Source organism: Quercus suber, unplaced genomic scaffold (genome assembly GCF_002906115.3).
Source record: "Quercus suber isolate HL8 unplaced genomic scaffold, Cork oak 2.0 scaffold_13, whole genome shotgun sequence".
Lineage (NCBI taxonomy): Eukaryota > Viridiplantae > Streptophyta > Magnoliopsida > Fagales > Fagaceae > Quercus > Quercus suber.
In genome coordinates this window covers 1,571,497-1,598,903 of record NW_027069478.1, presented here as the reverse complement: position 1 = coordinate 1,598,903, position 27,407 = coordinate 1,571,497, and the positions used below count along the sequence as shown (strand labels likewise).

At 32.1% G+C, this 27,407-nt stretch overlaps 2 protein-coding genes and 1 long non-coding RNA gene across 4 annotated transcripts; 2 read left to right on the top strand and 1 right to left on the bottom strand.

Moving 5' to 3' along the window:
• The first annotated feature begins 2,199 nt into the window (after positions 1–2,199).
• On the top strand, positions 2,200–5,292 carry LOC111991535 (uncharacterized). 2 transcript variants are annotated; one of them, XR_010631526.1, is made up of 3 exons: positions 2,247–2,443; positions 4,123–5,121; positions 5,278–5,292. It is a non-coding gene; the product is annotated as an uncharacterized LOC111991535 (long non-coding RNA). The 2 variants fall into 2 exon arrangements; XR_002880743.2 differs by lacking the exon at positions 5,278–5,292 and having other exon boundaries at positions 2,200–2,443; positions 4,123–4,984.
• Positions 5,293–9,624: 4,332 nt separating this feature from the next.
• LOC111991525 (aldo-keto reductase family 4 member C10) lies at positions 9,625–13,060 on the top strand. Its single transcript, XM_065779894.1, has 2 exons — positions 9,625–11,220; positions 12,762–13,060. Exons 1-2 carry the CDS (start codon positions 10,654–10,656, stop codon positions 13,029–13,031), a joined length of 837 nt encoding a protein of 278 aa, XP_065635966.1. The 5' UTR covers positions 9,625–10,653; the 3' UTR covers positions 13,032–13,060.
• A 3,916-nt stretch (positions 13,061–16,976) lies between these two features.
• LOC112030042 (transcription factor MYB44) lies at positions 16,977–18,253 on the bottom strand. The gene has a single exon (XM_024062724.2). It carries the CDS (start codon positions 18,215–18,217, stop codon positions 17,165–17,167), a length of 1,053 nt encoding a protein of 350 aa, XP_023918492.2. The 5' UTR covers positions 18,218–18,253; the 3' UTR covers positions 16,977–17,164.
• Positions 18,254–27,407: the final 9,154 nt, after the last annotated feature.

The window sequence follows — 27,407 nt, the reverse complement described above, 5'->3', positions numbered from 1 at the left end:
ACACACAATGAATGACACCTTATTTAAGAAATTATGTAAAGATTAATAATAGGGACTAATGCAAATCATAACTTAATTATACAAATTAAACATAGTAATAAGGAGATGATGCCCACATAAATATATATTATATATACATCTTAAGGCGTTATCACATGTCTGCATGATTAGTTGACTAGCTTTAATCTTCTACAAGAGAAAAATATACATAGTGAGTATATTTCAAAGAAAACTCACATACTTGTGTGTAGTTAAACACAAAATAGATATAATAATGTCTACTAAGACTAAGATAATGGTGTAATTTAAAACAATTATCATATCCCTATAAATGTTTCACAATATAAGGAAAATTCAAAAACTAACGTTGAAGGTTCCCAAAAAAAAAAAAAAAAAAAAAACTAACGTTGAAAAAGAAAAAGGAAAGCTAGGGGGGGGGCGGGGGGTGGAGAAGAGAAGTAGATGGGTAATGATCTATCTAAGACGACTTGCTTCCAAATTTGGGGAAAAAAACAAAACCCCTCCAAATAGTGGGCTCAAGAAGCAAACACCTGCACATTACCAAAATTATGCCCCACCCAAACACCTCAACCATTCAAAATCCCTCCCATTTTTCCTTGCCCATTTCCATCCCCCTAAAATCATCCCAATCAAATAGGGCCTAAGGATTTCTTATAAAACTTCATATATTTACACCCTCCATCAAAGTTTTTCCACATCATATTTTCTTTAAATGGTAGATTAAATAGTTTCATATGCAAACACAATCATAATAAATCCTTATTAATAAATATAATAATGATTAAATTCCTTATTTTTTATATTTTATTTTCTCTAAATAAATTCTAATTAAAACATGTATATTCTTTTTTACAAAAGTCTATAATGGACTATTATGTATTTATTAATAATTTTTAAATAAATAAGTAATCATATATAAATATTTTTGTGAGTACAATAGTATATATATATTTCTTGTTGAACTTTCCCTTAAGCTATATGAATTAATGACTAGAAAACTTTTGACTTTTTGTTGACTACTTTGAATGTTGTCACACAAGCTTTTGAAAATCCCACATTTTCCAAATAATTATTCTAACATAGTTTCTTAAATTGAATTTAACTTCTACAAAGATTATTTCAATTCAAGTAGAGAAAAAAAAATTATTTCAAAACCTTTTATATTTAGGAGTAATTACTCCATAAGAGTACAACGAGATAATATTTTTTCATCTCACATGAATGGTGAGTTCCATTATCAATTAAATTTACCATGAGATTCATCTTTAATATGACATGATGAAGTACCATGTCAATGTAATCAAGAGGTAATTAATAATTTTTCACAATTTTTTTTTCATGCATTGAACCTAAGACCTCCAATTTATTTATTGGGTAAACTACATAATTAGTCCTTAACCTTTACATTATATTTGAATTTAATTCATAACATTTCAAATATATCAATTTGGTCTCTAATATTTTGGTATTGTGTCAAAATTGTTCCAACTATTAAGTAATGAATAGAAAATGCTGACGTAACGATTAAAATAAAATATTATTTTTTTGTCACATAAACTTTCACATGTATTGTCACGTCAGCATAAACTTTAAAAAAACAAGTGCCATGTGTCTTTCATCAATATATATTAAGAGGATTCAGAAAGTTAGTTATTACTTTTATTCCTATAAAAAAATACCCCTAAATTAATTAACCAACAACTTAAAAATAGAGTTAAAATAGTAAATTTGAAAAAGAAAGTTAGTTATGTCTTTAAAAAATGTCAAATTTACCCATAATCTAATTAAATAATCTTTATTCTTAAAAAATAAAAAAATGGGGTTAAAATTGTAATTTAACAAAATTCCAAAAAAAAAAAAAAAGTACAAGAGAATTTTTTTTCTAAAAATTAGTACTCTTTATTTAAATATATCTCGCACACATTTAATACATTTTTTTTCTAAAAATTAGCACATACTAAACCTAACAGTTTATCTTTATATATTAAGAGGATTTAGAAAGTTGGTTGTAATTTAAAAAATGGAAAAAATACCAACACACCCCCTAAGCTTTTAACCATTGGCTATAACACTCTCTAAACTATCATATCGACCAATTTACCCGTTAAAGTATACATACCTGTAAATTAGAATTTCGTTTCTAAAAAAAAAAAAAAAAGAAAGTAAATTAGAATTTCAGATAGTCTAACGTTAAAAAACTGTCAGAATATAAGCATGTGACATACACGTGTTCCCCCCATCCTCACAAAACAAATTCAATAACACGATGGAGAAGAGAGACCTCTGACAAGCAGAAAGGAGAGAGAGAGAGAGGGAGGAGGTAGAATCAAAGCCACCGCAGAGCTTCCTTCCACTGTCTCGCCGCCCTTGTCCCGGCAGTGCCTTGGTGGTTCAGCCGCACCGTTCAAGAACCCAGCACCTGGTATTTTTTTTCCTTTCATTCTTTCCCTGAGTTTAAATCCACAAAGAAACTCTTTTTCTTCTTTTATATATCCATGTGCGAATTTCTATAGTAGAAATTTTTGGTTTGGTTTTATTCTTGGTTGGTTAATTCTTGTTTGTTTGATTTTTTGAGGTTCTATAGAGCTGTGCTTTTGAGTATGCCATACAATTGTTTGATTAAATGCCTGTGTGGGATATGGCTACTGCATTATTTTTAAGAACTCAAGTCCAAGTTGTTAAAATTAGATTCCACCTTTGGGGTCATTGAGTGTTGCTTTTGAGTATGCCATAGAACTGTTTGACATTGGCAGGAGTGGTCATATTAGTAGCTGTGGTCCGTTTATCAGTAGTGGTCTATTAGAATAATAGATAAATAGGCCACTTGAACTTGTGGTTTTTACATATAGCAGTGATGTACATCTCTTGCAAGGTGAAGTTTAGTAGTTTTATTCATGTATATTTATGCATGTATTATTCTGCTGGATATGAGGTCTGGCACTTTTTAGCTTGCATGCCCACTCTATTGTTGAGATGTTTGAGCAGGAGATGAAATTGTTGTCTTTCACTTGTGATGTTGTGATATTAATGAATCGATTAATAAGATATCTAGAGTGCTTCATTTCTTTTCAAACATATTTGCTTTTTCTTATCTTTATCTTTATATGCAGAAATATTNCCATTCTTTCCCTGAGTTTAAATCCACAAAGAATACTCTTTTTTCTTTTTAATATCCATGTGCGAATTTCTATAGTAGAAATTTTTGGTTTGGTTTTATTCTTGGTTGGTTAATTCTTGTTTGTTTGATTTTTGAGGTTCTATAGAGCTGTTGCTTTTGAGTATGCCATACAATTGTTTGATTAAATGCCTGTGTGGGATATGGCTACTGCATTATTTTAAGAACTCAAGTCCAAGTTGTTAAAATTAGATTCCACCTTTGGGGTCATTGAGTGTTGCTTTTGAGTATGCCATAGAACTGTTTGACATTGGCAGGAGTGGTCATATTAGTAGCTGTGGTCCGTTTATCAGTAGTGGTCTATTAGAATAATAGATAAATAGGCCACTTGAACTTGTGGTTTTTACATATAGCAGTGATGTACATCTCTTGCAAGGTGAAGTTTAGTAGTTTTATTCATGTATATTTATGCATGTATTATTCTGCTGGATATGAGGTCTGGCACTTTTTAGCTTGCATGCCCACTCTATTGTTGAGATGTTTGAGCAGGAGATGAAATTGTTGTCTTTCACTTGTGATGTTGTGATTTAATGAACGACTTACATAAGATAACTAGAGTGCTTCATTTCTTTTCAAACATATTTGCTTTTTCTTTTCTTAATCTTTATATGCAGAAATATTGATGCAATTGTGGGTCACAGTCCTGTGTATGAGAGGGATGAGGCCATGGGATGAAGTTACATAACAACAATATAAAATGGAAATTTGCTTTAGAAATTATCACTTCTATCAATTGTCTGCTTTCATGTGACATTTGTATATCTCACTGCTGTATTCTTGTGTGCTTTGGTGAGCTTAATTGAAGTGTCCTTTTTTTGCATTCAAGTCATTTTTTTACCCCCCACCATTCACTATATATATATATATATATTTTTTTTTTTTTCTTCAGTTCTTCTATTAATGTTCTTGTTAATTTTGTGTTGTAGCCATGGATGAATGTCCACTGACACTTCCTAGGAATTCACCTTCTATGCCAAATGTACAAGCCCCTCAATCCCAATATGAACCTATTAAGTCTGATGGCCAATTTGAAATTGTTAATGTTCCAATTGATGTGGAGGATGACGAGGATGATGAAGATTACAATTTGAGTGATTTTTCTGAATCTGATGATGATATAAATGAAGATTTTGGTACGGAGGATGATGGAATCAATAGAGCAATTGGGGATAAGTAGCTTGAGGGAGTTTGGGATGGTGAAGGAGACTCAGACCATGGGGATAGTGATGAGTTGAGGAGTGCAGAAGGGTCATCTGATGATGAAGAGGATTCAAGGCCTAGGTTCCCTGAGTTTAACCAGCGCATTGGCATGAAGAGTGTATAGCTTGAGAAGGATCTCAAATTTGCATCAAATGTAGTCTTCAATAATTGAGCATGGAGAGCTACTTGAGAGTTATGTATACATTACTGTCCAAGCCATGAACAGTGGCCAAAAACACTCTATGACCCAATCAAGGCCCCAGAATTTACAAAGAAAGTAGGCAATCAAATATGGGTACTCAACAATCAAGTCAAAGTCGTACAAAGAAGGACAACACTAGCGGAAGCAAGAAGGATAAGGGAAATGCTAAGGTCTAGTGATAGCAAGAATAAAAATAATTTTTTAGTTCAATATTTTGTTTACGGATGGAGCGGTTATACTTTTGTTTTTCAATATTGCTGAAAAAGTGTAATTATTGATTCATTGAATGGTATATTTTGGCAAACAATATACCATTTGTAAACCTTATCTCTCTTCCTAGATCATCAATTTTCAGTATTAGTATAACATTTTATTTAATTCTTGAATACTTGTTATGAAAATACCCTAGTCAGCCTCCAATTTTGGCTAGGATAGAAAGTATGCAGATAAATCTGTTTTAAATTATCTCACATTCTCAGGCTGTCCATCAGTCGAGCATGCAAGGCTTAAACCTGGTTAACAGGTAAAGTCCTAAGCCAAACAATATTATTTTATAATTGATGTCAAAGCTGTAAGGATTCCGATTGTCTTTGGGAAGTTGATTAACAGAGAATTAAAATTAATTAGATTCACGGCTTGGTAGATCTGAAATGCAAGAAAAAGGTTCTATTTTGTGCAGGTCCAGGTTCACCTGAAGTTTATTTTTGGAAGTGCGAATGATTGTTGGGGGGAAAATCGGCGTTTAATGGCAGCACAAAGAGTATAGAGAGGACTGGTGCTTTAGACCCGGTTTGGATAGCACTACTTTTCACTCAAAGTAGCGTTGCGTTTTCCGTTTTTTTTTTTTTTTTTTTTTTTTTCAGCCGGACTTTTGGGAGAAAAAATACTGTGCATGTACTGTGCATACACTGTTCACGTATGTTTACGCAATATTTAATATTAAAAATGGGTCCCACAGTACTATTCACACATTTAAAAATTATTTTACTATAGTGTTTTCAGCAATAATCAGTTTTTAGCAACTTTCAGCAACAATAAGTACTATCCAAACGTACCTTAGTGTGGGTGGTTTTAGTGTGAATGTTTAGTTGATGTTCCCCCAGTGCTAGTTCTTATCTAGCTTTACTTGTATCTTTCGTTTACCGTCTAATAAAGGTTTTCTATCGTTCTTAGCTCCAAAAAAAAAAAAAAACTTGAATGCTTTTCTCTCGGGACACCCCAATATTTTTATTCCTACACCATGAAGAGAAATAATTAAGTTTCATAGCCTGCGGCCATTCAATCATTTGCTCTGCTTGCATGATTACACGTAAATAATAACTTGGTCACCTAAAAGTTACATGAAAGTACATAAAACTGGCAGTTGGGCAAAAGAATATTATTTAATTAGATAATTTTTATTCTTAAATTTTTTTTTAAAAAAATATGGTTAAAATTGTAATTCAACAAAATTCAAAAAAAAAAAAAAAAAAAAAAAAAAANTTTTCTATCGTTCTTAGCTCCAAAAAAAAAAAAAAACTTGAATGCTTTTCTCTGGGGACACCCCAATATTTTTATTCCTACACCATGAAGAGAAATAATTAAGTTTCATAGCCTGCGGCCATTCAATCATTTGCTCTGCTTGCATGATTACACGTAAATAATAACTTGGTCACCTAAAAGTTACATGAAAGTACATAAAACTGGCAGTTGGGCAAAAGAATATTATTTAATTAGATAATTTTTATTCTTAAATTTTTTTTTAAAAAAATATGGTTAAAATTGTAATTCAACAAAATTCAAAAAAAAAAAAAAAAAAAAAAACTGCTAGAGAAACTTGTTTCTTAAAAATTAACACACTCTTATTTAAATATATCTCATGCAGTTTGATGCATTTTTTTCCCAAAAACTCACACACATAAATCTAGCAATTTACTTTTTTCAAATCCTAAATTTTAGTTTCTTAAAAATCATTTTCTGTGTAATTTCACTAACTATAGATAAATTCAAATTGAAAAATAACTTTAAAAAAATAGTCTCATTTCATGGGCGGAGCGTGTGTGATGAGTCTAGTGTGTGTGTGTGTTTTTCCTTTCATTTTCTTTTTCTTTGCTTTCTTGGGAAACAAACAAGATTATAAACCCAGAATTGAAAAATTCAACATCATTTTCCTTGCATTTTCTCATCAACCAAACCAAGGGAAAAACCAAACTTTGAAGCTTTAGCCACTCACCCAATTTCCTTGTTCTTCTTGCTCGCTGTCCACATTATCGTGCTTAATGGAATCAAAAATTTCCTCTTCTTTAATCTTAACCAATGATCAAATCTTTTACCCTTGCTCTTCCTATGCGCCATCAAAGTGCTGTGCTTGTTGGCATCATCTTATACCCCTCCAATCCCACTCAAAGATCAAAATAGTCCATAAAATTATTTAGTGTTACAAACAATTTTTTGTTAGGCCTAGTGTTAGACTTTATTAGCAACAATTCAATTATGCCTATAAGGTATGAAAATAATATTGGACTTTATAGAGGGCCTTTAAATTTCTATAAACAACATAAATATTGTGTATTTGAAGTTTCTTTCAAAAATGCATTTGTAGTTAGTTTCACAATTTTTGCTTTTTCATTAATATTGATTTTCCCTTGTTTGATTTTGGGAAATGTAGGAAAATGAAGTTAAAAATTTCAATTATGGGTTTTATAATCCGGTTTTTATCCCAAGAAAGCAAAGCAAAAGAAAATGAAAGGAAAAAAAAGAAAAATGAAGGACACGTGGCACTAGTATTTTTTTAAAAGTTTATACTGACATGGTACTCTGTGTGGAACAGAAACAATATTTTATTTTAACTATTAGCCATATCAACATTTTCCATTCATCACTTAGGCTCCGTTTTGGAGTTCATAAGGGAATGAAATGGAATGATCATAAAAGAATGGAAAGGAATGGAGTGGAATGGAATGTATTTAAGTAAGGGAAATGAATGGAAAAGAATGGAATGAAATAGAATTAAGTAACCTTGATTGAATGTTTTAAATGAATAGAATGGAAATGAATGAAAATGAATGGAATGTAAGTAATCTTGTTTGGGAGCAACATAGAGGGAATGAAATGGAATCATTTTATGACAATATTACTATTAGACCCCTATTTTAAAACAAAGAGTTGAATATATATGGGTATTTTGGGAGTTTTAGTAAAAAATTTATTAAATCTAATTCTATTATCTCTTATTCCTCTCAATTTTAGGGGGAATGAAAATTTAAGGTTTTAAGAGAATAGAAAGGAATGAATGTTTTCTCCTATTCATTTCATTTCCCCTCACTTAAACTCCTAAACAAGGGAATGAGCTTTCCATTCTCTCCATTAAAACTCCCAAATAAGGGAATGGAAGAATATTCTAAAGTGATTCTTTTAATTCCTTTCTATTTAATTCCATTCCCTCCTCCCAAATAAGACCTTATAATGTGTTTATTTAGAGGTGAAATAGGGTGGATAAAAAATTTTGGAGAGAAAATAGGAAGGAAAACTTTTTTGAGTATAAATGGTTGGGTGAGGAGGAAGAAAAGTAAATGGTGAAGCCCAGATGTTTTCTTTCCAAGCCTACCAAAAACTTTTCTCCTCAAAATGATGATAAAACTGAAGGGAGAAATTGAGCATCATTTTTGGGATGAAAATACCCATATGCAATTGCACATGAGCTTCATATATGTTGCTTTTCTTCACACATTTTTTTTCCTCCTAGCTGTTGCCTGCCTTTTTTTTTTTTTTTGGGGACTTTGCCTGCCTGCCTCCTCCTCTTCTTCTTCTTCTTCTTCTCTCTCTCTCTCTCTCTCTCTCTCTCATTTTCTTATGATTTACTGGGCAGGCTTGTCTGGTAATTTTTTTTTTTTTTTGATGTGATTCTTTTATGGACATGATTTTTATTTTTTAATAAATTTAGGTGATTGATTTTTTTTTTTTTTTTTGTTTGTTGTTGTTGTTGTTGTTGTTGTTGTTTATCACTTTTTTGGTTTTGGGCATCATTTCTTCTTTTATGGGAATTGGACATCATTTTTTAATAAAAGTATATGCATAAATTTATACAAACTCACTTTTTCCATCCCTCAATTTTTCCACTCCCAACCAAACAAAAAGGATAAAAATTAAAGTCTTTTCTATCTTTTCATTTTTCCACTTTCTTACCATTTTCTATCTTCCAACTTTTCCACCTCTTTAACCAAATGGACATTTAACAATTGTGACCATTTTGTCACAATATCAAAAGGTTAAAGACCAAATTAATACACTTGAAATATTAGGGATTAAATTGAAATATAAGGTTTGTTTGGTTTGTGCGAAACACCTTTTTTTTTTTTTAAACCAGCACCTATTGCACTGTTCATGGGACATGAACAATGCGAAATGCACGTGAACAGTAATTTTAAAAGTGAACAGTAATTGTGTGTTCCAGTTAGCTCAACTGGTATAGTCTCTGATAGTTGAATAAGAAATTTGAAGTTCAATTTCTGCTTACATGGAAAACCGATTGGTATTTAGCAAAATAAATGGTATCTAAATGCACACATAGTGTAAATGTTAAGAACTAATTATATAGTTTACCCTTATTTATTTATTTATAGAGAATTTTAATGTATAAAGTTTACTATTAATAATTGTTTTTTATCATTAGACCCAAAAACTCAATTGGGTTTTGGTTAAGTTAATTGGAATCGTTGAGACCTTCAATTTAGGTAGCACCCCAAACTAAACCCATTACCTGGAAAAAACCGTAAGGGTATATCTATCTATCTATGACTAATGTAAAGTTAGTATCGTATAATTTTCTACGTATAACAGTAGAGTTACCAAATGTGCTGAATTTGTTCATTTTCCCTTAACTTTGGGACAACCGACAACGCCTCCTTTGATTTTTATGACAGGATGCGGTATAAAATAATATACCATCTCATTCCACTCTCTCTCCGTGTCTGTATGTATACATGCCTATCATCAAAGGAACGACGTTGTTGTTGTGCTTTGTTAAGTTGGGTAGGTAGGTGGTGGACCCTGCTGGAGCTGGTTGTTGGTTGGAGTACACCAACAGACCCTTCTCTCATTCTCTCAATTTTAGGTGTGTTGTGTACTAATCTATTCAACCCTTCCAATTTCTACTAGTCTTAATATAGCCTTATAGCCTTATAGCCCACCACCCCCTTATATAGTAGTATACAACATTATTACTATTATGTTGTTGTTGGCTTGTTGCATAGGACTGTTCACTTCACTTTCATGTTTTGCATTCATTTCTAGCTTCTGCTTGCTCTAGAGAGAGAGAGCGACACACACACACACACAGATATTGACTTTTAGTCGTTTACAGCTAAGCCAAGCTCTATTGTATTGTTTTTGAGTTTTGGCTTTGGGGGCGTCTCTTTGTTGCCGTTGTTGACCACAGCTGTCCTACTTTTTTTTTAATATATATATAGATATATATATTATATATTGTCTCTCTCTCAGACAAAACCGATCAAAGATCTGTTTGGTCTTTCATTTGGACTTGGTGCTTTCCTCGCAAATCAATCATATCTTTTGAGTGTTTTGGTTTGCTTTCTTGTCCTCAAGAGTCTTATAATTTGGTGGAGAGAAGACTTATAGAACTGTTGTTTTCTGTAGACTTATTAGACTGCTTCTTTTATCTTATTCATCCTCATTGGGACAATTTGCCAAACACAAAGGTGGGCTTTTGTTTTTTTGGTCAACCCTGTATATGCTTCTTCCTTGGACTTGGAATGCTTTATTGTCTTTCTCTTGAATTATAAATCGCTTTTGATTTGTCTCTGAATCCAGCTTTTTTGAGTTGTGTGTCAGTATTTGATTACTGGGTGTTTGATTGATTTGTGTTATCTCAATTCTATTCCTGAGATCTTGTGTTGGAAAAGGATGTCATTTCATATGCCGTATATGTAAATAGCTTTAGCTTGTTGGAATTTGAACTTGATTCTTGGACCTTTGTGATTTTTGGGCAACTGGGTTATCTTATCTGAGAGTTAGTTATTAGTTCTTGCCATTGATTCAATCTGATAAGTTTGAGGAAATGAAAGGAAAGGGTGGAACACTAGGAAGTTACTTTGTGTTAAACACAGGAGCTAAAATTCCAGCCATTGGACTTGGGACATGGCAGAGTGACGGAGACCTCTGTGTGGAGGCTGTAAAAACCGCATTGTCGGTTGGGTACCGTCACATAGATTGTGCACATCTTTATGGGAATGAGGTTGAAGTTGGGGAAGCACTCACAAAAGCATTCAATGGTTCACTGAAGAGGGAGGATGTGTTCCTGACTTCTAAGCTGTATTGTACCATGAATTCACTCAATAAAATCGACAACTATGTTAAAGTTTCGCTTAAGAATCTTGGAGTTTCATACTTAGATCTCTATTTAATGCATTGGCCGGAGAGCTCTGCGTTTGGCGATGCTACTGATCCTCCTTCGAAGTCGGGGAGTGAGTATAGGCAGTTTTTGAATCGGTTGAAGAAAGCATGGAAATCCATGGAAGGTCTTTTTGAGTTGGGTCTGGTTCGAGCTATTGGAGTCAGCAATTTCAGCGGTCAGCAGATCAAAGAATTGCTTAAATTTGCAAAAATTGTGCCTGCAGTCAATCAGGTTGGTTGTAAACTTTCTTCTTGATTCAAAACATTCTACTTTGCTCTATGGCTAATTTGATAAAGAAGCACAATAGAGTTAATTCATGGATCTTTAGAGAGACAATTACATGCTTCCAAAGTTGTCTGCCCATACTAGTAACACTCGTTCAATATAGAAAAAGGTTTTTGACACAGGATGCTCTCTACATCAATGGTCATTTTATTAAATTATTTAATTTGAAAAGGAGAGCACTAGAATTCATTCCCACCTGGAAAAAGCATTACTTTTTACAATATGTCAAATATATAGCCAAGAAAATTTTAAGTTAATATGTATCAGGTGGTAGTGTTCAATGAATTAAAAAATTGAACCCAGATCTGTGACTAACAAACTTTACTGGTTGATCTAGGTGAAGTCTTCACTCACAATGTACTCTTGTTCTCTCTGGTTTTTACTTGTTATAGATGGGTTGCTGACCTTGACAAATGCACCGATAAGGAAGAGTGAGTTGATTCAAGTTGAGGAAACGGGAAAGGGTGGTGGAAAACCAAAATTAACATTGGTAGTAGTAAAAAAGGACATGTCAATTAAGAATAAAGTATGACTTCGGGTAGTATAGAATGGAGGAAAAAAATACATATAATTGACCTTGTCTAATTTGTTAAGTATCCATAGCTAACTCCAAAAATTTGGACCTAAGGATTTGTTGTTGATGGGTTGCTGACTAATTTGACACTGACAAACATACTTAACATTTTGCATTGAGAAGCCCATTATATGATGGGGGGACCATACAACCAGTCTGAGCTGGAAAGTTCATCTAAGGGTTGGACTACCAGGGGGTAAGGTTAGCCATTTTCTTGGCTCTGAAGAAGGTCCATGTGCCATTACCGAAACCATAAACATCACCATGCTCTGCCTTGTTCCTGGAAAACTATGTATTCTTTATGATTCTGAGGACACTTTAAGTTTGTTCCTTTAGATATCTCTATACCCGCTCCAATAATATTTAATAGGTCTCACATTTGTTGAAGCTGTTTTTTAAGGAACTCTCCTCTTAGGACACCTTTTGTAGAAGTTAGGCCCTTCATGACTTCTTTCTTAATATTGGTATTGGAAACAAAAAATTGAAACGATAACCTGGATGTCATTCTTTTGGAATTAGAATAATTTGGGAGGGACTGAAATGGTAAATCTTAGCTGCATGTACATGGATCTTTCAATTAGCTTGTAAGGGACCAAAGTGGTAAGTCATAGTTGCAAAATATCTCACATCTCTCATGCCCCTTCTTCTCAATATTATTGTTTGACATATTTTTTGTCAGTTTCAGCAGCCTTTCTTCTTGTGATCTTTAGATATATTTTTGGACAATACCATCATCCCATTGTCTTATACTGTACCTGCTTTCTTTCAGGGGATGGAACATTGTGTCGTTTTTCTTTATGCTTTTTGGGATTGATTGAGCACTTAGAACCATTTTTTGTTTTTTGGTCTTAATATATCATGTCATCATTGCCATGAAACTTTGGGATTCTGAAGCGATTTATGATTGGCTTAGGTGGAGTTGCACCCTTTCTGGAGACAAGATGAACTTGTGAAGTTCTGTCAATTGAAAGGTATCCATGTATCTGCTCATACACCTTTAGGAGTACCCACTTCATCTCCTGGACCATTGGACAGTGGATCAGGTGGTGAAGATGAACCTGGAACTCCTCGCATATCATTTAGGAGATCAAGATCTGTGCATGGCCCTATGCTCAAATTGTCAGTTGTTGCAGAAATAGCAGATAGACACAAAAAGACACCAGAACAGGTACTTTTGACTTAGTTATACTTTAATTTTCTACTTCGTACTCCTCATGTTTTGTTTCCATTCTGGTTGTTTATACCTTTTTATTTATTTATTATGTGTTGTAGTTTATTTCTTTCTGCCAACATGGTAAGGCTAGTGGATATGACTTTCCATGCCCATATTGGAGAATAGGGTCATGCACATAAACTTTAAAGTACACGTATCATGGGAGCTTTCTTTCTTTCTTTTATTTTTCCTTGATTAGTCAGAAATAAATAGGCCACTATTCATAAAACAAATACTAAGTAGAAATTATAATGTGAAATGCTTGATTATAATATGATAAAACATAATTAATTTGTAATTTTTGTTACCATATGAGTCACATTATAGTCAATACCTATTATCATGATTAGTTTGCTGCATTGTGCTGAGCAGAAAATGAGCATTGCCGAGAAATGATAAGACCAATGCAAATGTTATCAAAACATTATTTATTACATCAGAAAACTATCTGTGCCAGAAACTATCCATGCATCAATGATCACTACGTTGGAAACTATCTATTCTATTAATTGAAAAAATGGAGAAAGAAAAAAATCTATGCCGAAAATTAAGCAACTATGAAGTGGCCAACTATGTTACAATATGGGAAAGATAAGGATTCATTTTGGGATCATGAACCCTTTTATAGATCTAACTTTTCCATTTTTTTTAATCTAAGAGTTAACGAATGCTATTGGTATTTGACTGATTGAATATTTATCTTTTTTGGAGCCATTGGGACCATAGTTTCAAAACATGAATCATATCGTGAATTGATTTTTGATGTTTCTGTATCATGTATCATATCGTATTGTGTATTGTAAAATACACAAATACATAATAAAATTAAAAAAAAATTATAAATATACATATATAAATGGTATATTCATTATAAATTTTGAATATATTCAGCTAATGACTAATTTATCCATCACTTATGTAATAATATTTAACAAGCTAACTAAATAAATGAAACTAGCATTTGTTTATAACATATACATTCAAATTGATTAAAATCAAAAGTGATAATGTACAAATGACCCAAAATAATAATTTCTTTTCATCATATTAATCATCCTGCTTAATCAATTCCATCTAAGTCAATGTTATCATCATGTTCATCATTGAAATTTTCTTCATCATTATCAACATTTACGATCTCTTCTTGTTATTTTATTTTAATAAATTTTTTTTAAATGTATTTCTTCTTGGTATTCTAGTTTCTTGGACTTGTAACAATAATGACAAAAATAAAAAATAATTATTATGTTAGTTAATACCTTATTCATTGTATAGAAAAGAAATTTGCAAATATGAAAGTGAAGTGTAAGTGTGTAGTCCAAATTTTGTAGGGAAAAAAAGAAAAAAAAAAAACTTACGAACGTGTTATTTTATTAGGCTAAATTAAGTAACCTAATAATTTAGTGATAAAAACAAGTGTAACAACTTGTTAGATTCAAATAAAAGTATAAATTAAAAAAAAAAAAAATTTAAAGAATATGTTTTTTACGATACAATAAGCACACTGTATTGTATGATCCATGAACTCTTTTGATATGAAAATTTTTACAAACAGTACATTACGGCCACTGATGTCTTGTATAACCATTGTTGATTCCATCTATTAGTGTACTTGGTAGTTTGATTTTTTGCATTCAAATGGGAATAGAGCGGCCAAGCTGATGGCTTTACATGCCAGGTCTTGTTGAAATGTTATTGGTTAGAAGACATACCTCTTGGTTTCTGTTGTTTTAGCATGATGGCCATTCCTTTTAAGTTAATGAATAAAATTTTCTAACATTTTTTCAAAAGAAAAGAAAAAGGGGGAAATAATAAAAGCTCTTCTGCTCTCCCTCTCTTTTCTCATTTTCTAGTTTAGAATGAACTCTATCAGCCTTCTCTCTCTCTTTCTGCCCATCTCTTGATCTGCTCTAATGGTTATTGTCTCACTTGATTGAACTCCTCTAATGCTTGTTGTCTCACCTCCAACACCGGTGACATAAATCGGTGGTCATCAATGCTGCTGGAATTATAATTTCTTCGCTCTTTCTCTCTCTTGGTCAAGTATGGCAGCCTTTTGACCCTTTCTCTTTATCCATGAAGGCAACTGTGTGTTAAGGGGCTTTTTATTTTTATTTTTAAAATTACTACGTCTTACTAACTGAACTCTGGGGGAACAACAGTGTGTTGGGGCTTTGGCCCCTTTCTCTCAGCAGGCTGCTTTCATTTGTTAAACATCATGTTAAAAGTTAAAACTTCAAACATAGTTACATTTATTTTATCATTATAACTCTGTTGTTGTTAATGTTATGTTATTGAATAATGTAGAAGAAGAGTTAGTTGCTTGTGTTCAATTCTTGTTTTTAGTAGAGCACTTAATTGCATATTTTTAACTATTGCTTTTAGTTGAATTTTTTTGGATATGTTTTCACACACCTTTATGGTTACTCAGTTATAATATGTAAAATAAAAATAAATATGCCTAAAAATATGTAAAATATACCTACACATGCGTGCGCGTACACACACTTATTAATCAATTTTGTGTCCTTGCCATGTTGTGTCCTATTTTTTAAAGAATTGCCATGTCACCATGCCTAATGTTGCATCTGTGTTCATGTTTCTTAGGTTATGACTTATGAGTTCCAAGATTATCCATGTTATATGCTTGCAAAAAAAAAATTGATGGATTTGAAGAAGGATCGTGATTATATTGAATAAGCTGGTTTTTGGCAAGTAAGTGTTAAAAGAGTAGCATGTTGGTTGAGGTTCACGATCTAGATCTGAAGGAAGAGGGAGTGTGTTATTTCTTGAAAAGTGGTCAACTATAGAGGGCCTTAAAGCTAAGTTAGATATACTTGTTAACTTTGAGTTAATTTCATGGTTGAAGAAATCTAGTAAGTGTGGATTAATGAGGGGGATAATAATAACACAATTTTTTGAGTCCAAATTCTCTCAAAAGAGCTAATTTTGTTAGGGAATTCAGGGTTGAAGTTGAAATTCTATGAGAAGACAGAAGTGAAGGATGAGATTTTTTTTTTTTTTTTTTTGTTTCTATTATAACCTTTACAAATGTATATGTTGATTAGAGATTGAGGATGGATGGTTTGCCATTCCTTACCTATTGATGAGTAGGATAAGGGAAGGTTAGAGAGAGCATTTGATATGGAAGAGTTGTATGTGGTGATAGAACTCTTGGACCCTATGGTTTCATTATGAGATATATATATGAGAAGTACTTAATTGCTCCTTTACCCAATGATGTTTGGAGCTCGAAACATTAGTGATTTTGGTCAATTAGTGTTGTTGGAAGTGTGTAAAAATTGCTGGCCGAATTATTAGACAATGGACTCAAAAGGCTGTTTCACAAAATGCATCTGTTGAGGGTACACAGGTTTTAGATTACATGTTTGTGGCTGACAAATTTCTGGACGGTAGAATCGTAGGTCATATCCCATAAGTAATTCATCAGTTGGATATTAAAAAAGCTTTCGATCATGTTTATTGGGATTGTTTAACTTATTTGCTTTGATGGTTTGGTTTTGATGGAAAATGGAAGAAATAGTCTCTCTTGCATTTTTATTGTGAGGTTTTCAATGTTAATTAATGGCTGCCTCTGGTTTCTTTAGTAGTTAGAGTCTTGAGGTCAGGTGATCTGCTTTCACTTTTATTATTCATTCTAATAATGAAAATAAAAAAGGTAATGAATGGTGGGGGCCTTGTTATCTGGTTTCAGGATATGGGGAGTATGGTAGTTTTGGAGGAGTTTTTTTTTAGTAAATAATTCATTAATAAAGCAGAATGGTGCTACCAAAGTACACTGATGTATACAGGCAGCAAAGCAAAATAATAAGCAAATGAAAGCTCAAGGTATCTGGGAACTCTAGAAAGTCTGNTAGGATTTATTTGTTTTCCTTTAAATAAAAAAAAAAAAAAAAAAAAAAAAGTTCATACTCTGCTCCATCAAAGTCCCTTCTAAAAATCCTCTTCGCTTGGATTTCATTCATCCTCAACCTCTCTCTCTCTCTCCCTCACTCTCTCTCTCTGTACATTTACTTATTCGCTAACTACCATAATAAAAAAAAAAACCCAAAGACCCAGTTTTTTCTTCATCCCCTTCACAACTAATCGAGCCTACCAACTCCGATTCTCTTCACAGCCACGTCCCTAAACCCATCTTCACCTCTCATACCCATACCCATACCCATATTCATACCCATACCCATACCCATACAAATCCCAGACCCAGCTCCAGTTTGCTCCTTTAACCCGGTCATATAACTCCTCACTTCCTTCCTTATCATCTCCTGCATCACAGCCATTAACTCAGCACTCAACGGCACCAACCCTATACTCCGATCCTCTTCCCCATTCCCCTCCTTCTCCTTCTCCGGCATCAAATTTAAAGTATTCGCCACTTGTGAAACCGTGTTCGATACCTCGCATGATTCCACGCCAGGTAAAGACAGCGACAACGATGTCGGAGGGTCATTCGTTGCCGTCGTCGACGATGTCGTTTCGATCGGAGGCACGACACTCCCAGTTCTCGCCACGGGTCTGTACACGTGAGAAGAAGACACGACCGGCACGCTCGAATCGCTGACGTCCGATCCGGATGGGCTGCTCGGGTTCATGTAAATGGGCACGGGTGCATCCGAACCCGCACTCATGGACCGCTTCAGCGGCTGTAACTGTTGCTGGTCGAAATTACCATCGTACCCTCCATCGGAGAAGCACTTTCTTTTGAGCGTCGAGTTCCAGTGGTTCTTTATCGCGTTGTCGGTCCGACCCGAGAGAAGTCGGGCTATTGTGGCCCACTTGTTCCCGAACCGGGCATGGGCTCGGATTATGGTTTCGTCCTCTTCAGGAGTAAAGGCCCGGTGTTCAACTTGCGGTGAAAGCTGGTTACACCACCTGAGCCGGCAAGATTTTCCGGAGCGACCCGGAATCGCTTTGCTTATCAAGGACCAGTTTCGTGGGCCGTGTTTTTGAACCAGCCTTTGAAGAGCCTCATCTTCTTCAGCGCTCCATGGGCCTTTGATCCGATCCATTTCCATTTTATTCATAGCCATCAATGGATCATATAAAAAAAAAAGATTTTGTGAAATTGAAAGTGGTTTTGCGAGAGAGAGAGAGTTTGGGTATTGTTTTTGTTGGGATCGTATTTGAGTGAACATATGAAAGACAAGAGTGGGGTTGAGAAGAGATTAGATATATAGGGAAAGGAGAAGAGTGACCGGTTGAGCAGGTAAAGAGTGAGGAGTGTAAGTGGGAGATAATGGGACATTGTGAACCGCTTCTACCAAGGAAGCGGTTGGGTTTTGGAATACAGCTGGCTAATGTACACGCGTCAATTTTAATTGCACTGATTTACATAACACTACTCTCTCTTAAATTTTTCTGAAACTCTCCCTCTGCTTTTCTGTTTTTTATCTTTCTTTCTTTTCTTTTTTTTTTTTTTTTTATTTTTAAATTGGACGCTCCCTTGATGGAGCGTCTCGTGCACTCAATTGTTTTTTTTTTTTTTTTTTTTGTGGAACCAAATAATAGCACAATCAAGTTCCGATAATGACCGTTGTCAGTTGGAGCGTGCCTTTACCTATATATTTGATAGTTCATCAATTAAAAGGCATTTACTGTATTGGAATTTCAAATTTTTAAGTAGCTCATTTTATTATCTCGGAACAAACATGGTCATTGTTAAGGTTTTAAGATTCTATGTTCTTACAACGTTGTGGATTTTATTCAGATTTTTTTACTGTAGTGGGATTTAGGTGGGAATTTGATCCAAATCTTAAAATTTTATAAAATCCCAATTTCATAGCAATACTAAAGAGTATAAATGAACATTTATTTATTGCTTATTTTGGCCTTCAAATATAGCCCACATGCCCCAAACTAATTTAAAAAGAACATAATGTTAAAAATATTATTTGATGAATCTTCCTATCAATTGAGCTAACTGAAACTTACTTCGATAAGTTTATCTTTTTCTTTTTTCTTTTTCTAAGCTTACTTTGTAAATCATATCTTGGAATAATTTAGTATTAGTGCTTGTTTAGGAGTTTTTGTTTGGGTCATGAAAACAATGGATTTCTTGAATTTTAATAGTACTTAAAAGTGTATGGATTACTTAAAAAAAAAGAAGTAAATGGATTGAAATTGAGTTTTTTTTTTTTTTTTAACAATCGATTAGCTCTTTTAGAAGTCACACAACATTCATTTTAGATTCCAATTAACAAATATTGAAGTATATTGATTAAAATTGAGTTTTTTTTTTTTTTTTTGGATAGTCAAATAAACTCAATAAAATAAAATAAAATAAGTTTATTTATTACAATGATCAACTTTTTTGTAGGAGTTGAACAACATTCAGGTTAAACAAGTATTTGTTATTTACTTTTACAATTTTCAATTTAGTAAAACTCATTTAATTATTCATAGGAAGTGCAATTAAACACATATTAACATATTCCTTCATTAAGTAGTATTTACTTTGTTACTTTCCAATCAAACACATATTAACATATTCCTTCACTAAGAAGTATTTGCTTTTCTTACTTTCCAATCTAATATTTTTTTTTTAAGGGACAACTTTCCAATGTAATCTAATAGATCTATTCGATACCTCTTAACAAGTTCAATCAAGCACCTACTAATATCTTCCTTTGATAATTATCAAAAATATCTTCCTTCAAAAAGAAATAGTTTCCACTGCTCTGAAGAAACTTCCAAACTACTAACACCATTCTAGGCTGTAGGTTAATATTTTTTTAAAGATGTTATATTCACAATATTTTTACAATAAATTATAGATTGTTAGTTGTTATTAGTTCAAATTTGAATCTAACACTAAGATTATTTTTTTGTCCCAAAAATAATAACTAGTAATAACCTACCATATAAATTTTATTATAAAAATATTATGAATTTTTTTTTTGTTTAAGATATAATTTCTACGTATGATTTACTCTGTTTTTGGGAAGTTGTATTGTACTATCAAGCAGATAGAGACAAGCTACGCACTGAGAACCAGAATTATCACGATGTGGGAATATAATTTAAAAAATAAAAAATAAATAAAATAATATTAATAACGAGATAACGATAACGGTTGGGTAAGGTTTTTGATTTCAAGTCTGAGTTTGACTGAGGAAGCCAGGCTGTAGAGCATTTCCGTGTGCGTGGGACTTTTTTATTTTTCTTTTTTCTTTTCTTCGAATATTAAATTCTCTTTCTTAGTTTCTTTCCATATCTTTATTTAAAAAATTAAAAATTAGAAGAAAAAAAAACGGCCGCACGGAAAAAAGGCTGAGCTGGCACAAAACGATAAAAGTGGTCGCCGAATCGGAAGGCGAATTATTATTACTTTCTTTGTCAGTCCAGCCTGTAAACTCTGCCACTACTACTATCACCACCACCTTCTTTAACGGCCACACTTCTCTTTCTCATATATATATTTTTTCTTACCGACACCTGCCAAACACGTTGCTTTACCTGACAACCAAAAACCGCCTCACCAGTGCACCGAACCTGTACGGAACCGGTTGTACACACGTTTCAGTGCCCTGGATGCAGAGGTTAAGGTAAAGGACTTTCTTCCCATCTTCCTCGTCCTCAAATAAACTAATCATTATAATTAAGCTTTACCTTAGCTTAGGATTAGTATAAAATAAGGAAAAGAAAAACAGTTTTATTTTTAAGTTGAGTTTAAGGGAGTTTTAATATTAAAGTAAATTTAGTATTTAAAAAGTGGGGATGAGTCATTATAATGTAGGGATTAGGGTGGACTTGTAATATAAATGATGAAGAGATCCTGTATCAATTTCTGTTACTCATACTTCGTACCTACTACCTAATACCACAAGCTATTTTGTATGGTATGGCGTGGGGGTTGTAGGATTTTTAATTTTTTTAGTACTGTATCTAAGGATAAATCGTATACTTTTATTTATGGCTATGATTTATTTTTGATTGACCTTTTAGGGCCGGTGACTACCAATAATGCTGAGTTATGTAGCATTATAAAACTCGATCCAAGGTTAACTTTCATCTATCTCTCTCTCTCTCTTTTTCTTTTTTCTTTTTTTCTTTTCTTAAGGCTTATAGCTTCTTCGATCAAAATGATGTGGTATTTAGGGTAATGGGGCATATACATCCAATTCATATAAGATTTTCTTCTCAAATAACAACCTCTTTTCAATAGTAATTATTTTTATTTATTAAATATATGCATTTTTCATCTCATAATATATTAACCCAACAATTATATTCAATACATAAGATACCTTCTCCTCTTGAATTGTTTTTATGCATATGTAATATAGGGTTACCTAAGATAGATAATGTCAAAGCAAAACTCCACTTGTCTTTATCTTTGAATAAGAGCTAGTAGATTTACATTGACAATTCATGTTAGAGGATTACCATTATGAAACTTAAAATACATATACATCAATTTTGGTCAACATGCAACGTGAATGGATACATGTAATCAACCAACAATTAAAATAATGTTAATTTTCTATCCTATCGTGATCTACATTGTATGCCTAGCTAATGAGAAAATGCAAGTTTAATTTCATAAGCAAGTAATTTAATACCATTAAATCTTTCTTCTTTGATATTACTCTAGAAATAAACGAATCTTAATAATACATCACAACATAGCCTTACCCAAGCTTCTGTAAAAGCCAAATTCCTATACCAAACTACATAACTTTTTCCTTTTTTTTATTTTTTATTATTATTATTTTTTTTTTTTGAGAGGGCTACAAACTGTACATATATTAAAGATCGCAAGGCACAAGCACAACACTAAATTCTACATGGGAATCGTAATACATGCATGCTTCCAGCGGAAAATTTAATTTCTTATTAATGGTCCTTTGTTATGAGCCTGAAATGAAAGGATTTTGCTGGCTGGTCCAAAAGCAACCTTTAGTTGGCCTAAAGTCTATAAAATAAATGTAAAGGGTTTAAAAGATAACCTCATTCCCTTCAATTCCCAATTGTTATTTTGCTAAAGCTATAACTTGGAGCCTTAAAATTACTCATTTGAAATGTATGCCGACTGCCGAGTCAAGAACTGTTGCTGTTGTTGTAGTACCGCAATTATGAAGCAACTTTTTTTTATTTATTATTAATTAATGGTGAAAATATGAATCAAAATCAACTTTGTTCGATGACTCTTTACCCTTTCACTTTATAGTAATTGTCCAAGGACTAATGATTTCGAACATCTGTTGTTAATATATATAAAGATTACATATAAAAATAGAAGGAAAAACTTGTTTAAATAAATGCACTTTAGTTGTTTTCAAAGATATTTTGTTATAAGGGTCTGCCTTTGTCATAAGTACATATGAAAACTTGATAACATTTAGCTTTGAAAGCAAAGCATATAATTTTTATTTTTTTTTTATTTTAAGAGAGTTACAACTTATGGTATCCGCTTCTGATGATAGTTCTTTATCATTAGATCAAGACACCAATTAGTTTTGGTGTAGGCAGAGATTGAACTCTAGATCTCTTATTCAGCCATTAAAGATTTTATCAGTTGAGCTAACTGGAACCCACGAAAACAACACATACATAAGACGAGGTTGCCATTTATGTTTTGATTTATCTATTTATGATTTATGACCAATCATTTATACATTTATTTGCTATTATATTTTCTTTTTCTCTATAATAATTATTAAACTTGTTTTTTTCTTTTGCTTTCATGTGAATGATTTGAGTGTTAACAAGTTATAACTTGGAAGTTTGGAGATTATGATTTATTTATATATTTATAATTTGTTATTTAGATAAATAATATAGAGATGTCAATTTTTATTTTCGATTTTCAATTTGATTACAACAATTCGATTCTTAAAATCCTCTCAAAAATCGTAAGAGAGATTTGAAGCAATGACGAATATATTTACTCTATCAATTCAATAACCGAGCCAGATGATGTATCATAAGCGATTTGGATTTACCGACTTATAAGATCCCATCCAAAAATAGAAAGAGGAAAATAGTGGTACAATTACAAAGCAAATGGGTGATTTGCCTTCATATGGGAGAATCACACTTTCAGCTTTGTAACCGTTACGTGGGGACAGCTGTGCACCTGTACCACTTCTTTTCTTCCTGGGGCAGCCCGTTTTTTAGTTTTTACATTCAAAGTTCAAACAGGCCAGCATGTGCAAAGGAGACTTTATCACGTGCTCAAGTCCCGCGCAGGGAGACACACGTGCGACTTGCAACCTCTGGAGCAGCATGGACCAATCCCGAATTTACACAATAACCCTCAATAGTCAGCCCTTCTCGGAGGAAATCCAAGAGCATTAAAGTAATTCGAGCTTGGTTGGGAATTAAAATCTGGCTCACGTGATAGTGAACAGTCGAGGAGGTTTCCTCACATTTGTAATTCAATAGAGTATTGCCCGATATTACAGTACAACGTACAAACTGTTAGATTATGTTAACTATTCACAAGGTCGGTCCATTATTTTTTAACAAATTGGACTAAACATTGAAGGATATGATTCTTCAAATATATATATATATATATATAAACATTGAAGGATATAGCCATCCATGCACTATTAATAACATGGGTCTTTTGTTTCAATAAGTGTTTCAATAATATATATTTATGATTTCTTTTTCATAAATATGTGGGCATAAAACAATTTGAGACCCACATCAAAGCATGAACAAAAGAAAATTAAATGTGCAAACATTTCACGTGTGGACAGTATGTTTTAAATGTACAAACATTTCACGTGTGGAGACTATTTGTTGTGTCATTTTTCTATTTTGATGTTTATATCACTTAATTGTATGATAGTTTGGTGAAGGCTTCATTATTATTCTCTTAGACTGTTTAGCAAAAAAAAAATTCTCTTAGACTAGGGGTAAAATAATATTGATAGTTGAATCGTCATCTTTAATTAATTTTTTTTTAACCCGATAATATCTTCTTTTTACTTCTTAGGGGCTAGGGGGAGAAACTTATGAAAAAGAGCGGTTTCATTGGGTTGCAATTCTCACAATAATATATATTATGGATTGACAAAGAACATAAAAGAAAATAAAGGAAAATTTTAACAACAAACATGTTTAAAAAATCACAGTAGACATTCATTAAAAGTAAATTTCCACTCCACATCTCATAGCCTACTCTTACAAATCCATAGGATCAAAATAGCCTCCTAAATCGATACAATCAACATTAGTCTCTTAAATCCACAGTATAAAAAATAGTCTTCCAAGTCTATATGACTTATGTTGTTCTCCTAAATCCATAATATTAACATTAGTCTCCTAAAATCCATATATAAAACCGACACCTTATGTGGTTATCGTCAACTAGAACCAACATCTTGAGTATTAAATTTATCATTCACTTGAATGAACATCTTAAGAGGTTACGGTTTAAGTGTTTAACCCATACCGACACCTTAAATAGTTATTGTTCCCGATGAGTCAATGCCCCATATGGGTTCGAACTCACAACATGCATGATGCATTTGTTTTGAAATGAGGTGATGATTATTTTGGTAAAAAATGTGGCCAATGTTCGCTTACTTTGCAGGTTCCACCAACAAGTGACATCTGACGTGACATTTTGTAGCCATAAACATTCACATGTTCAATATATTAATACTAATCTGGTAAAGTGGTAAATTTCACGTTGGTAAGAATTCCATCATTTCTGTCCACAAAAAAAAAAATTTGAAATTCCATAATTGACCTAGAATTAAAACTCATTTCACATGTGAACATAATTATAAAATACATTTACCTTTTAGTCGATACCATATAAAAGAATACATAAGTAATTATAGATTATTTTAAGAATACGATAAATACGAACTTACTATTCTAATATAACAGTGAGTCTTATTAAATAAAATCACAATAAGACCCATTATTGTAAGAAGAATAAATAAATATTTATCAGAATACTCTAAGAAAATTTTATAATTTTCATATTTTAAAATTTTAGATTATTTCAAGAATACAATTCTACCTTTTCAGTAAAAAAAAAACAGTAAATAAAAACTCACACTTCTAATATAATAGTGAGTCCTATTAAATAAAATCACAATAAGACCCATTATTATAAGAAGAATAAATACATATTTATTAGTATACTTTAAAAAAAAATTAGGGTAAATTGCAAATTACATCCCTAAAGTTTGGGAGTGATTAGATTTTAGTTTTACACTTTGAAGTTTCAAATTTTGAATTTTACTCTTTGAAATTTGGTGATATTTTGAAAGTGTTTAGATTTTATTCTTTAAAATTTTGGGGTGTTTAAATTTTACAACCTAAAGTTTTAGAATTTAGGGATGAAAAATCTAAACAACCTTAAACTTTAAAGGTAAAATCTAAGTTCTGAAATGTTATGGTATAAAATCCAAACACTTCAAATTTTAAAGAGTAAAATCCAAATTTTAAAATTTTACAATGTAAAATTTAATCACACCAAATTTTAGAGATGTAATTTATAATTTACTCAAAATTCTATCATTTTCATATTTTCCACTTTTAGAAGTGATGAAAAAAAAAAAAAAAAAAAAGGAGCAGTTGAACAGGAAATGGCGTAAAAACAATGAGGGAAGCTCAACCGTCCAAGTTAAGTTGAGGTCCAGAATTTAATACAGGTCCAATCCAACTTTCTCTCTCCTAAATTATTCGCATCAGACATTTTGCACGTGGAAAACGAGAACCAAAGGCGGGCCTAGAGGGCGGGCACCGTGGGTTTAAAACGGACAAGGACGACAGTTGTTCAGACCACATTGATTCAAAAAAATAAAATAAAACTAAATGGTAACAGCTGCCACGTAGGTACTGGTAATAGAATAGACTGTTCAACCTCAGACAGCTAGTCCCCATATCCGTTTTCTCGGTTTTCCGCCACGCCACCAGGTTGTTGAACTTGGACCCACAACTCTTCCTTTCACGTGGAATTTCAAACGTCACTGTTTAGGGGGTGTTTGGTAGAGTAGTTTGAAAATTATTGTTTATTATTTTTTGAAATACGTGTAAGTGAAAAAGTGTGTTGAAATGCGTAAAATGCTGTTTAAAAACTAAAAAATGTTGTTTAAAATGACAAACCAAATGGGGCCTTAACCTCCACAAAATTTTTAAGTATTATTTTTCTTGTGGGCAAGATTGTATCTTAATTATTATACTAAATTGAAAACTACACATTGGAAGTTGTTTGAATTTTTAATCATGAACTTATCGTTTTGCTTGGTTTCAAAAAGTGATGTATCTACCTTTCATTTTTTGTATTTTATATTCAAATCTTGAATTTGAATAAAAAAAACACTTATGAAATATTTAGTAGTATTTGGTAAGTTGTTTTAAATACTTAATTTGAACATAGAATACTTCATACTGGGTTTAGTTATTATTATTATTATTTTTAAATAACTTTTATCACTTACATACAATCACATAACTCAAATAAAGTAACTTAGTATTTTACAATATTTACAAATATGCCACTATATTTGTATTCATAAAAAACAAAAATGCTGACGAGTTATTTTTATTTTTTGTGTTTTGCTTGGTTTCAAAAAGTGATGTATCTACCTTTCATTTTTTGTATTTTATATTCAAATCTTGAATTTGAATAAAAAAAACACTTATGAAATATTTAGTAGTATTTGGTAAGTTGTTTTAAATACTTAATTTGAACATAGAATACTTCATACTGGGTTTAGTTATTATTATTATTATTTTTAAATAACTTTTATCACTTACATACAATCACATAACTCAAATAAAGTAACTTAGTATTTTACAATATTTACAAATATGCCACTATATTTGTATTCATAAAAAACAAAAATGCTGACGAGTTATTTTTATTTTTTGAATTCAAATCAAACTTTTAGGATACTGAAAATAAAAACTAAGTATAAATGCTAAAACCAAACCAGTTTTTTGGTGATGGGTCACACAAAAAATGAAAAATGAATAGAGAATATTACGCTTTTTTTGGGCTAACCAAACATCTTTTAAAGTTTTAGAATTTTTTTACATATTTGAAGTTCTATTTCATTTGCATCAGCAAGCCTTCCATCCATTTTTTTTTATGTGACATCATTTTATTAAATGAATTAAACAAACGTGACAAGCTTATGTATCACTTAATAAAAAACATAAATGTAAAGACGGCTAAAGCAAATGGAAATAACTTTAGGGTCTAAAATTTAAAAGGTATCTTAATCAAATTATTATTACAAAAGGTGTCTTAAACACATTGATTTTGTAAATTAAAAAAGAAATTTATGAAAAAAGTTTCAAAAAATTGTCTATATATTATATCTTAATTTCAGGGGGGGTCTTTCAAAG

Excerpts from the sequence above, each read along its gene's own strand:
- LOC111991525 (XM_065779894.1), top strand. The coding sequence starts at position 10,654 with ATGAAAGGAAAGGGTGGAACACTAGGAAGTTACTTTGTGTTAAACACA. Across the intron at positions 11,221-12,761 it reads TTGTGCCTGCAGTCAATCAG|GTGGAGTTGCACCCTTTCTG; the intron begins GTTGGTTGTAAA and ends TGATTGGCTTAG.
- LOC112030042 (XM_024062724.2), bottom strand. The coding sequence starts at position 18,217 with ATGTTCACTCAAATACGATCCCAACAAAAACAATACCCAAACTCTCTC.